We start from the raw sequence: 12,451 nt of genomic DNA, 5'->3' as shown, positions 1-12,451 counted from the left end.
ATAATAGGTTTGTGCATGATAAAATTCTCGTAAGGTTTGGTAAGAAAGAAAGTAATTATATGACCCTGGCTTACCTTGATATATATATATTTCAGGTACTGGAAAAACACTTGTTGCCAGAGCTTTGGCCAATGAATGTGCTGTGGGAAGTAAGAAGGTTGCATTTTTCATGCGTAAAGGTGCTGACTGCCTTAGCAAATGGGTTGGTGAATCTGAAAGACAGCTGAGACTTCTGTTTGATCAGGTAAAAATATTAAGCAAATTGAAATGGGTTATTATTATTATTATTTATTATTATTATTATTATTATTATTATTACTTGCCAAGTTACAACCCTAGTTGGAAAAGCAGGGTGCTATAAGTCCAGGGGCTCCAATAAGGAAAATAGCCCAGTGAGGAAAGGAAACCAGGAAAAATAAATATTTCAAGATTATTAATAACATTAAAATATAAATATAAACCATAAAACATTAACAAACCAAGAGGAAGAGAAATAAGATAGAACCGTGTGCCCGAGTGTACCCTGAAGCAAGAGAACTCTAACCCAAGACAGTGAAAGACCCTGGTACAAAGGCTATGGCACTACTTAAGACTAGAGGACAATAGTTTGATTTTGGAGTGCCCTTCTCCTAGAAGAGCTGCTTACCATAGCTAAAGTGTCTCTTCCACCCTTACCAAGAGGAAAGTGGCCACTGATCAATTACATTGCTGTAGTTAACTCTTTGGGTGAAGAACTACTACTTGGTAATAGGCCAGACTATTTGGTGTATGTGTAGGCAAAGGCAAAATGAACTGTAACCAGAGAAGGATCCAGTGTAGTTATGTCTACCCAATCAAAGGACCCCATAACTCCCCTACTTCACCATCTGTATTAAATATTCCCTTACATTGATGGTACCAGTAATCTTTATAGGCAAATATTCTTACTTTTTAAAGTAATCTTTATTGGCAAATATTCTTATTTTATAGTGTAATCTTTATGGGCAAATATTCTTGTTTTTTTTTTTTAAATTAATCTAAATAGTGAAATATTCTTATTTTTAAAAATAATTTTTAAATGCAAATATTCTTAGTTCTTAAAGTAATCTTTATAGGCAAATATTCTTATTATATAAAGTAATCTTTATTGGCAAATATTCTTATTTTTTAAAAACTAATCTCTATAGGCAAGTATTCTTGTTTTTTAAAGCAATCTTTATTGGCAAATACTCTTACTTTTCAATTTTATATTTGCAGGCTTATCAGATGCGACCATCGATAATATTTTTTGACGAGATAGATGGGCTGGCACCGGTACGTTCATCTAGGCAGGATCAGATTCATTCGAGCATAGTATCGACCCTTCTTGCCCTCATGGATGGGCTTGACTCCCGAGGAGAAGTGATAGTAATTGGAGCAACTAATAGAATTGATGCTATTGATCCGGCCCTGAGAAGGCCAGGACGATTCGACAGAGAATTCCACTTCCCTCTTCCATCGTATAAGGTAAAGAGAAATTCATCTCATTGAAGTAATTTTAGTAATTTATTCATTTGAATTATAGACAGGAAATGTCTATATTTATAAATGCATTAATTGTAAATGATAATTGTGGTGCAAGAACAGGTTGATAATTTGTATTCATAGTATATCAGACTTCTTGAATAAGTTATGATCTAATTTACTATTTTCAAGACTTCCAAGTATTTTCTTGTAGAAATAGTTGCAAATGCTTTTAATAGGATAAGATGGGGCTTCATCAGCTAATAGAAAAAGTGTGACTGGTTGTTTTGTAAGTTTGCCATTCTAGGGAAAATTTCTCTTGTTTTCTAAAACAAAAAACTTAAATGTAAATAAGTTGCCTTTAAAAGTAACATACAGTATACTGTACATTTATAGAATAATATATAAAAATAAGATGCTAAGAGAATTTCTCATAACTTTTTGTATATAAGATTCTTTCAAAGGATTTTAAATGTAAATAATTGGTTGAGAAACAAAGAAGTAGATGAAGTTTTGAATATGTAATCCAAAATATAACAATCTAATGATTTTGGGATACACTCTTTAAGATGGACAAATGGGTTCACTAAACCCCAAAACATGTTTAAAAGATAAGTGATGAATCTTATCGTGGTCTCTTGCTAGTACAAACAGTTTAGATTTTAATAGCATTAGTTGGGTTTCTCCTTTACATATTTTGATTGCTTGCCCTTTTGGGGGATATTTGTGTTTGCCTCTTAAGCCAGGAGCTCCCAAATGAGGACAAATCAGCTAATTTTAAGTACTGTAATGGATTTGTAATGAAATAAAAAATATTTTTGGAGAAAAACACTTTTGACTAACCCATTATTTATAATTTACCACTTGAAAATTGAGGTGATTAGCCATATTGTTCACAAGCAACCTATATCTACCACAAAACTTTAGTTTAGAGCTGTTCAACTTACTTTACTTTTCAAGTTAATCACACTAACATACTCAATAGGTAGCAACACATAACTGCATCACAAATATGAATTATTTCGCATGAAAGACCTACTTTGATGGATTAAGAATTTTGCTTTGTTTTAATTTGCATCTGTCAGTAATTTTCAATATTTTTCCTTTACTTCCAGGCACGTTTACATATTTTGAAGATACATACTAATAAATGGGAACCTCAGCCAAAAAAAGAAGTACTTCATCATTTGGCACAAAAAACTGTCGGTTATTGTGGTGCAGATTTGAAGTCCCTGTGTGCTGAAGCAACTCTTGTAGCCCTGAGATCAAAATATCCTCAGATCTATACAAGCAAACAGAAGCTTTTGATAGATGTCTCTCAGGTTAATGTAAGTATTCTTGTAATTAATGCTGTATTCAAAGTTTCAATTTAGTGGCGACTTTCCTCTTGGTAAGGGTAGAAGAGACTTTAGCTATGGTAATCAGCTCTCCTAGGAGAAGGATACTCCAAAATCAAACCATTACTCTCTAGTCTTGGGTAGTGCCATAGCCCTTGTACCATGGCCTTCCACTGTCTTGTGTTAGAGTTCTCTTGCTTGAGGGTACACTTAGGCACACTATTCTATCTTATATCTCTTCCTCTTGTTTTGTTGAAGTTTTTATAGTTTATATAGGAAGTATATATTTTAATGTTACTGTTCTTAAAATATTTTTTTTCCTTTCCTCACTAGGGCATTTTCCCTGTTGGAGCCCCTGGGCTCATAGCATTGTGCTTTTCCAACTAGGGTTGTAGCTTAGCAAGTAATAATAATAATAATGATAATAATAATAATAGTGTAGATTTTATTAATGACTTTTAATCATTTTTTTCTTGTAATATTTGAAATTCATTGGCATTCTCTTAATTTAAAGTATCAAGAACATTGCCAAATGTTTTCAGTAATTTTTTTTCCCCAAAATTGTTAATAATTAAAAAAAGGCACAGGATGTGTATCATTTTTATTATTATTATTACTAGCTAAACTACAATCTTAGTTGAAAAAGCAAGATGCTATAAGCCCAACGGCTCCAACAGGGAAAAATTGGCCAGAAAATATAGAAAGTTACCATTTAGATAATGTGGGCAACAAGTATGCACTATGTACGAATGCAATAGTGTGGCCAGCCAATGAATACTCCTGGCATTTAGCTTATGCCTAGTTAAAATTTGTTTAAAGATAAAGACCATCTTATGTAGCTTACCCTTTGCATTAAATTATATGACAATTATGTATTAGGAGAATGGAAGCTTGCAAGAGTGGAACAAATTATTTGAAAAATTTTCCTGGTTTCATTTCAGGTGAAGCTTTACCACTTCAGAGTAGCAATGTCAAAGATAGTTGCTGCCGGTCAAAGATCAGCAGCAGCCGTGGGCCGTCGTTTAAGTTCGGCAGTACAGCCATTACTTCAAGCATCCCTCACCTCAGCATTACGTATTTTAGGGAGAAGTTTTCCACATGCGTTTGCAAAGCAGTTTGAGTTGAAGAACTGCTTTGTTCACAGACCAAGATTGTTACTGACAGGGAATATTGCCCAGGGTCAGAGCACACACCTTGGTCCAGCTATTGTCCATGCGCTTGAAAAAGTGCCAACCCACAAATTGGATCTTACTGCTTTGTATTCTGTTTCAGCAAGAGCACCTGAAGAAGCTTGTGCACAGGTATGGTATAGTAATATTGTTTTTGATATTGTCTTGAACTATCCTGTTAATATACAGTATGCATATTCACGAAGATGATGTGGTGGTATGATTTTGTTTTATAAATATTAATGTAAATATTCTTTATTATTATAGGTGTTCCACGAAGCTCGTCGCAGTTTTCCAAGTATTGTTTATGTACCTCACATAAATCAGTGGTGGGGAACTACCTCAGATACCTTACGTGCAACATTTATATCTTTGCTGCATGACTTGGATCCTGCATCTCCACTTTTACTCTTAGCTACCTCAGATGTGCCCTATGATGAATTGGATAGTGATGTAAGTGTTGAAATTTTTTTTTCTTGTCAAATACAGTGCTTGAAGTATATTACCTTTTTCCTCGTACATATTTTTTTTTTCCGAAAGAAAGAGGTGCAATATGTATTTAGTGTTTTAACAAATTTTAAAATTCTTATTTTAGGTTCAGATGTTGTTTAGTGTATACCACGAAGAAGTTTTGGCAATGTCAAATCCTACCGAAGATGAAAGACGACATTACTTTAAGCCATTGTTTTATGTAAATACTCTTCAAAAGCCAAAGGTAATTGTCACTTTCTTGCCTGTAAATTTTATAGCTCAGATTTTGAGAAGCATCAATCATTAAGTAAGAATTTGTCAGCCTATAGTGTCCGTAACCATTGATCAGGTTATGTTTCTGATCTGAAATTCTTTTATCTTATGGCCCAGCAGGTAAGTAAAAATTTTGAACCAATAGGTGCTAATCAAGATCAGTATGTTTTTCTGACGATTGCAGTGGGACAGTAAACTCTGGAACTAAGTGCATACCTCATACACATTAACTACAAAACTAAGGAAAGATATTGTTAAGGAAGTATAATGATAACCCAAAAATTGTTAAGTACAACAGTTTTTCCATATAAGGATTTATTTTCACATTGAGCAAATGCACCCAGGATACTGGTATAAAGAGAAAGAGGCAAAGATCACAAGAACATTAAGTACCACACCCCATTTATGAATATTCATAAAGAAATTTAATAAGTAACAGGAAAACACTCGGCTCACATGGCTCAAGCATTGTCATTTCTCTAAATTTTATTTAGCCCATTATTAACTCCTCAAATAGCAAGAAAGTGCTCACTTGATTTGTCATAGTCAATTAAAAACATTGAAGAAAATGGTTGGCGTTAACAATCTTGACTCATTCAATTTAGCTAGCACCAAAGCATCTGAAATTATGTTTGCTTCAGGTTCGTACTGTCAAAAAGCCGTTGGAGGAATTACCTTTAGCGCCACCACCTGCTCACCATCATTTCAATTCAAGAGAGATGAAGAGACTTGAAGAACTTGAAGAAGCTACACTCAGGGAATTACGTATTTTTCTTCGAGAGATATGTGCAAAGTTAGCTAAAAATAGAACGTAAGTTGGTGTAGAAATAGTGCTAACAGCTTTCATGATTTTATGATTCAAATTTAACAATTATTTTTGAGGTTATATGTCTTATGTAAGATATTTAGGATATTTTTAAACAATAGCCTCTTGAGCTTTTCTTCTTATAATCTAAGGTTATATACTCAATTTAAAATATTGTGATTTAGTAATGTTCATATAATCTTATCTCCCTTAAGGAAACATTTCCTTTAAATATTGCCCTTAAGGAAACATTTTCTTTAAATATTGGATGAGATAAGAATTGCATAGGGAGTAGGGCAGCAGTTATTGTTTACAATATCATTATTTAATTGAATTTTTCAGATTCTACATGTTCACAAAGCCTGTTGATGAAGAAGAAGTTCCTGATTATCGTGAAATAATCAAAGAGCCGATGGACTTGGAAACCATGATGACGAAAATTGATCGGCATCAGTATGAATGTGCTCAAGAATTCTTGAATGACATTGACCTTATTTGTAATAATGCTTTGGAATATAATCCAGATCGAAATCCAGAAGGTAATTTGACTTACTTTTAGTACCCAAATGCTCATCTTTTCACTAAGCGGACTTTGCAATTACAGAAGGTCCTCTACTTACAAACATTCGGAGGTACAAACTCAAATCCAACTGAAAACAACAAAGTTAAGATAAAGAAATACTGTAATAAAACAATATTATATTTAGTACAGTAATTAAAACAACGTTTGTAATAACCTGATATCTTTGATACGAAACCCAACTTTTTAGATATAAAACTTACCCGCTGGTTATATAAGAATGGCTAGCGTCCCTGACGCCTCGGCAGGAAATTCAAAAATCTCGCGCGGCTATCGCAGATATGCCAGGTGTACACTAGTGCCCTCACGGTACAACAGGTAGAACTATACCAACCTCTTCTGATTTTTCCCTGCCGGCATGGCCGTTGGTTCTATTGGAAATTCTCTCTCGCTTTTTATTCTGTTTGGACGTTATTTGGTGATGTATTAAGGTTTTTTGAGTTTAGGCTTTCGCTTTTTTATTTTATTTGAAATGTGATCACGTATTTATAACTTAAAAGGTAAGATTAAAAGGTTTATCGACCTATTTTAAACCTCACGAAAGCATAGGACGAAAGGTAAACATCTCGTCCATTGATGACGTCACAGCCTTATGTCGTAGGCTATAAGTCTGACTTGCTTTTACAAAGAATTATAAGTGAATATCTTTTGAAATATTAAGTTATAAATTTAATTAAAGGATTATTAATCTAAGAAAATTTTATCCTTTTGATAGTTTTCTTGAGGTAATCTTCAATTTGTTTGCAAAGATTAACTAGCGTTCAGTTGTTACGCAGTTATCAGTATTGTTACAATATTACAATATTTCGTAGAGATTTTTATGAATAGTACATTCTTCTTACTTCTCAAGTTTTTTAGTTGTACAGTACTATATAAAAGGAACATTTTATTTTGAAATTAATTGTTCCTGTCAGTATTTTTCCTTAGTCAGAAATTAAAGGAAGTTAAATTTGACTTAATGTTTATACGAATCGATGTAGCGCACGATTCTATGTATCGTTTCCGTAGTGAAATACTAAGATTGTTTTTATATTAAGTGTAATTGTTCCAAGAAATACGAGTGATGATTCATCTCTTATTGGAATTCCTTAATTTAAGGGTTTATTTTATTTTATAAATATTATACCTACTAAGGTAATATTTAATATTTAATTTTTCGCTGCATTTATATGGGATTCAGTAATTTTTTATTCCCATTCGAATGATTGAGAGAATTATAAGTCTCTTTAAATGAGTTCATTTCGTTTGAGAGAACGTATACTATGGTTTTCAAATGATTGTGAAACTTTCTTTTTAACAAAGAATAGAATGAAAATTTTTAGTGTTAAATTACGCAGTGAATTTTATTCAGTGGAGTGCTTCTGTTCGGATCTGTAGTTATCCTAGTCTTAGACCTCTGTCAAGCTCCCGGAAGGGGAGAAGTTGTCGAACGACGAAAGGAATCGAGAGAGTAGCTAGGCGCTACAGTCTTTTAAGACCCGAACAGAAGTCTTCTTGAGCACAGAGCGCTCACCCTCGTTATAGATAGAGCGAGGTATTAATGTTGTCAAATATTATACGCGCTTTTCAGGCGCTGAGCTGAAAACAATATTAGATTCGTTCTGCGTATTTACGTTTCAAACAACAGCTCCCGTTGATGATGCAGTATTATCGTCCGGCTGTTGACGGTGATCCTGGGCGTTAGTCTTCGGTGTAGACCCGTTGTCTCTGGAACCGACGTGATATCGCACAGGCGGTCTCCCAGTTTCACTGTTCAGCGGCAGGTCGATGTAGATTTGTCCCGGCAGAGCTGTGTTTCACAACTACTATTAAAAGAAGCAGAGAACCCATCGTTAGTTTAAGCTTGATGACGTTCGCCAAATGGCAGGCGCGAGGCGCAAGCGGAGCCTGAGCGGAAGCGTGACGAGGCTCGGAAGTTATTTGATGAAGGCGCCGAGTGTCGGCGCCAGGCAGGTGCCAAGCGCCAGCGCGACGACCCGCGCCAGTCGAGTCGGTAGGCGAAGCGCCAACGCCAGCTAGATTTATTCTATTATAAAATCAATCGTGACAGCAAACCAAGGCAAGTGGCTGTCAATATGATGTGGATATGGAACAACGCAAGCACGCCCATGTTACCACTGATGCGCTTGCTTAGCTCCAATCTCTGATTTGTTTGAAGTAGACCTGGATGAGGTTCTCTCTCACGAGGATCAATTGGAGGATATCTCAGCGAGAAAGGAAGAGAAACCACCTCTACATTCGGTGGGGGAAAAAAAAAAGAAAAAAAAAAAAAAAACAAGCTAGTCTTCCCGGAATTTTTTCCAGACTATTTTACACCAGTAACTCCTCGATCTCCCCCTTATGAGTTTACCTTAGGCAGGGCGGTGGAGACTTCTTTCTATACAAAAAGGTGGTTTCCCGCACTAAGAGAGTATTGAAGTTAATAAGAGTATGGATGGATTTAAGGAAAGCTCTGGGCGCGCTTGCGTTGTTCCATATCCACATGCTTCGCTTTTCCACCAGCCTAGTTAGCTTCTAAGTCGAACGTTTGGTATGAGACGGGGGAAGTCTTGGGTTTGGGAGTTCCGGCGTCTGCGCAGGGAGACTTCTCAAACCTGGTAGATTCTTCCCGTCTCCTGGCCATGAGATGGAATAAACTGTAGTGGTCAATGTCAAGAGTTTGACCAGCTCTTGAAAGGATAGTTCAGAGAGTTGAGGTATTTAATTTACTTGAGTGGTCACTGGGAGTCTTAAGCAGAAGAGTAACCGGGATAAAGGACACGGACACAAGTAGTCTTATCCAACTTATGTCTTGTATGGACAGGGCAGTCAGGAATGGTTCTAACGAGCTGGCTACTTTGCTTACTGCAAGAGTTATAAAGAATAGAGCTACTTTGGGTTCCTTCTTTTCTGCGGGTATCACTCCATGTTAGAGATCGGAGTTGCTTTTGCGCCCATATCGGCTCTTTTTCCGCAGGATTTAGTTAAGGAAGTGCCTGGAAATTGGGTTCAGAAGGCTACTCAAGCTTTGTTTACTAAAACAGTCAGTAAGGTTTTACCTACGCCCTTCTCTTCTCGTAGAACTAAGGAGGGGACATCATATTCTCATTCTGCCCAGCCTTTTCGAGGTAAACCTATAGGTAGAAGTACTTTCAAACCGGAGGCAAGGAAGCAAAGGAAAAGAGGAGTCAGCCCAGTCGAGGCAGGATCTTACTACTCTCCTCTTTGAGCAGCAGTGGGAGCCAGGCTAAACAGCTTCTGGCAGCCCTGGTAAAAGAACGGAGCGGATCCTTGGTCCGTACGTCGTCTATTTAATCAGAGCGCAGCTTCAATCGGATAATGTTTGACGTTCTTCCTGTCTACTAGACTAGGAAGTTAATTGTCATGTAGGTACGCGAACAGAACTTGCTCTCGCAGGAGGTGGGTTGCGATTCTTAAATGAGAAGCAATCGGGTGTGTTTTTTCTTCCACGAGAGGAGCGGAAGTCAGAAGAGTCATATATAATCCTGGCTCTTCCTCTGGAATCTGAAGCACAGTCAGGGAAGACAGAGTTTGTCCTCTTAGAAGGTCGCAGAACTTCTTGGTCATCAACAATCAATACGTCCGAGACCTTTCAGGAGTCGTATGTTTTCTAGTAACTTATCCCTCAGTTACTGATGTTTGCCGGAAGTTTTTTCTGTTGAAAAAAGGCGATATGTCAGCGCCAAAAGCGCGCAAGACGCATAATTCTTCGAGAGAAGAGGTGCTCAGTTTGCTTCTGTTTACACTTCCTCTCCACCCCCAGTTTGAGGAATTGTTTAGTACTTTCTTCTGGGGTCGGGCGACTATTGTTAACGATATATCATAGCATGGGATACGTTCAGGTCACGCACAAGGCGCGCTGGGAATGTCATAGGGACTCTCCCAGGTCGCTCACCGGGCTGCAGTTGATGATCTCTTCTAGCCTTCGCTCACGCTTGAGGTGGCGCACAAGCTGCCCCATGAGTGTAGGGTTGGTCTGAGCTAAAGGATGTCAATTTCATCTCTTTTTAGCATTTACGTTTCTGTGGGGGGGTGGGGGGGATGTTTTCTCCTAAAAGAGTGAGGACTACCATAGATCAAAGGGATGGTTTTCCTTTAGTATCATATAGCATAGTTCTCCGATGCTCAGCAGCGTCTCTTCGCAAAGATAGGCTCTTGTGTCGGGAGGCGGTAGAGCAGACGCTTGTAGCGGCTCAGATGTGCATGCGGGCTCAGACGCTGACAGTCTTTGATCCTTTCATCTAGTTGTCCCATTCTCGCGATCTGCGGGATACGCGTCTCCACTCATGCGGACGCATACTACACGTGAGCATCTCTCGACAAACATGGCAACCTGAAATTCTAAGCAACATAGACGCATGTGCCAGCCGGGACATATACTGGATAAGGTCAGTCAGGTTTTTCCGCATCATGATAGACTAACAGTTGCTCCGGTGTGCCACTGACCGGACACGATACTGTTGCCTACGGGCAGCACGCTGTAGATTTACAGCAGGCGAGACGTACACAGAGCGCTGTATCCACTCGACAAGGTGAACGCATACAGCACGCTAGCACCTTACGGGGATGCAAGCACATGCGACATTTTAGTCGCATATTAGACGTAAACAGTCTAGTCTTTGGCTCACAGCAGTATGGACAGACTGTTGTTTTGTCTTCGCGTCGCTCTCGCCTCAGCTAACACTTTCTTGCGTCAAACTTTGACTTTGTGTGTTGAACATTTGTTGGTACACACGATCAGGTCTTAACTTCACAGCATGAGGTTCATGTTGTTGATGCTTCTTTTCAGCAGGCCTAGCTTCAGTATTGGTTTCTTGTGACTGATAAGGATCCATGTTGGGAGGTCGTCTAAATCTTGTCTCTCTCTCTCTCTCTCTCACGACTTGATGAGCATATACTGCAGGCTGGAACCATACTGGTCCCATGCTGTGGTCATGCTAGGTGTTTGCTTGGAGGGAAAACACATTTTTTCCTCCTCGACCATCAAGAGTGTATGCGGACAGTTGTCTGCAGACGCAGAAGATTGCATCTATCAAATAAAGACCTTATAGATCTTCTCAGGTCATTTAAGATGATTTAGAAGGGTCAGCAAGATGCTCCAGCCTAAATTTAGGATTCGTTTCTGGAATTTCGCAGTAGTGACAGATCCGAGCCTTTACACTTGGTTTCATTTTAAGGCCTAACTTTGGAGACTTTCTAGATAAGTCTACTATAGTTGAGAGCCAGTGAAGTTCAATCTTTTAGCAAGAACATGGACTTCACAATGGTTAAGCCATAGGCGCCTTGCATCCTGGATTCTTGATCATTAACAAACGTCCTTCTCATCCATGGCCTAAATCTTTCGGGATCTTTATCCTCTCGGATTTGGTTTGTGAAGGGCTATGAAGAATATTTTACCTGGTTAAAACGATGGAGTTTTATTGGAACAGGACCAAAGAGGTTAAGAGTATTCATGACACTTTGGTGCACGGTCAAGAAGCCTGCGCTATCTACAGTATGTCTAAAACGCTCTATCGTCTAGTATAGACTTTAATGACAAGAGTTCTTTCATACTGTTGTGTAACAGATCGTAACATGTCGAAAGGGTAAAGACTCATGAAGTTAAAGCTATAAGAGCTTCTGTAACTTTTAAACTAATCTGTTCTCTGCAAAGCATCGCGTATACAGCCCTGTGAAGGGGTATTTCTGTATTCGCCTTGCATTTCTTAGATCGTATTCAGTCTCTTTATGAGGACGTCTACGTTTTGGGTTCACTCGTAATAACGAGTTAAGTAGTAGGTGAGACATTCACCACTACATTTCCCTATATTCCTAGTACCCCTGTTCTTCTCTTGGAACTATTAAATATGTTTTATGATTGTACGTGAAGATTGGTCGACAATCCTCCGCAATCTTTGATCTAGTCAGGTGGTCATTTTGTTCCTAGAGAGTGCCCGGAACAAGGGTATTAGTTGAGGTCCTGTCATGTTATAGGTTATTGAACCGTTTGACAGCTTCTAGAGATCATCAGCCCCCTGGGTGGACCGCTGGATCTTCTAAGGATAGCAGACAAAATGAGGCAGAGCATTGCTGTCAGCTTCCTTATCAGGTGAGAACCTCTTAAGTAGTTTGTGTAACGCTTAAGTGAATTACCAATTATGTAACTGTCTCTGACCCACCACCAAGGGTGTCAATCAGCCATTCTTATATAACCAGCGGATAAGTTTTATATTTAAAAATGATATTTTCATTATAAATACATTTTTGAATATACTTACCCGCTGGTTATATAAGTTAAAAACTCACCCTCCTCCCCTCTAGAGACCATGTGGCATGGAAAATCTGAAGAGGTTGG

The 12,451-nt window shown here is 38.0% G+C and overlaps 1 protein-coding gene across 6 annotated transcripts in view; it reads left to right on the top strand.

Moving 5' to 3' along the window:
• The window catches only part of LOC137652271 (ATPase family AAA domain-containing protein 2-like), a 96,442-nt gene that overhangs the window by 64,373 nt on the left and 19,618 nt on the right, over nt 1–12,451 (top strand). For all 6 annotated transcript variants that reach the window (XM_068385555.1, XM_068385556.1, XM_068385558.1 and 3 more), the window contains 8 exons: nt 96–244; nt 1,237–1,485; nt 2,598–2,810; nt 3,761–4,120; nt 4,256–4,441; nt 4,584–4,703; nt 5,374–5,543; nt 5,880–6,076. In XM_068385555.1, coding sequence (XP_068241656.1) covers nt 96–244; nt 1,237–1,485; nt 2,598–2,810; nt 3,761–4,120; nt 4,256–4,441; nt 4,584–4,703; nt 5,374–5,543; nt 5,880–6,076 — 1,644 coding nt within the window. The remainder of the gene's footprint in view (nt 1–95; nt 245–1,236; nt 1,486–2,597; nt 2,811–3,760; nt 4,121–4,255; nt 4,442–4,583; nt 4,704–5,373; nt 5,544–5,879; nt 6,077–12,451) is intronic.

The sequence above is a fragment of the Palaemon carinicauda genome, chromosome 13 (assembly GCF_036898095.1).
Source record: "Palaemon carinicauda isolate YSFRI2023 chromosome 13, ASM3689809v2, whole genome shotgun sequence".
In the NCBI taxonomy this organism is placed as follows: Eukaryota; Metazoa; Arthropoda; class Malacostraca; order Decapoda; family Palaemonidae; genus Palaemon; species Palaemon carinicauda.
This window is presented reverse-complemented; position numbering and strand designations above follow the sequence as displayed.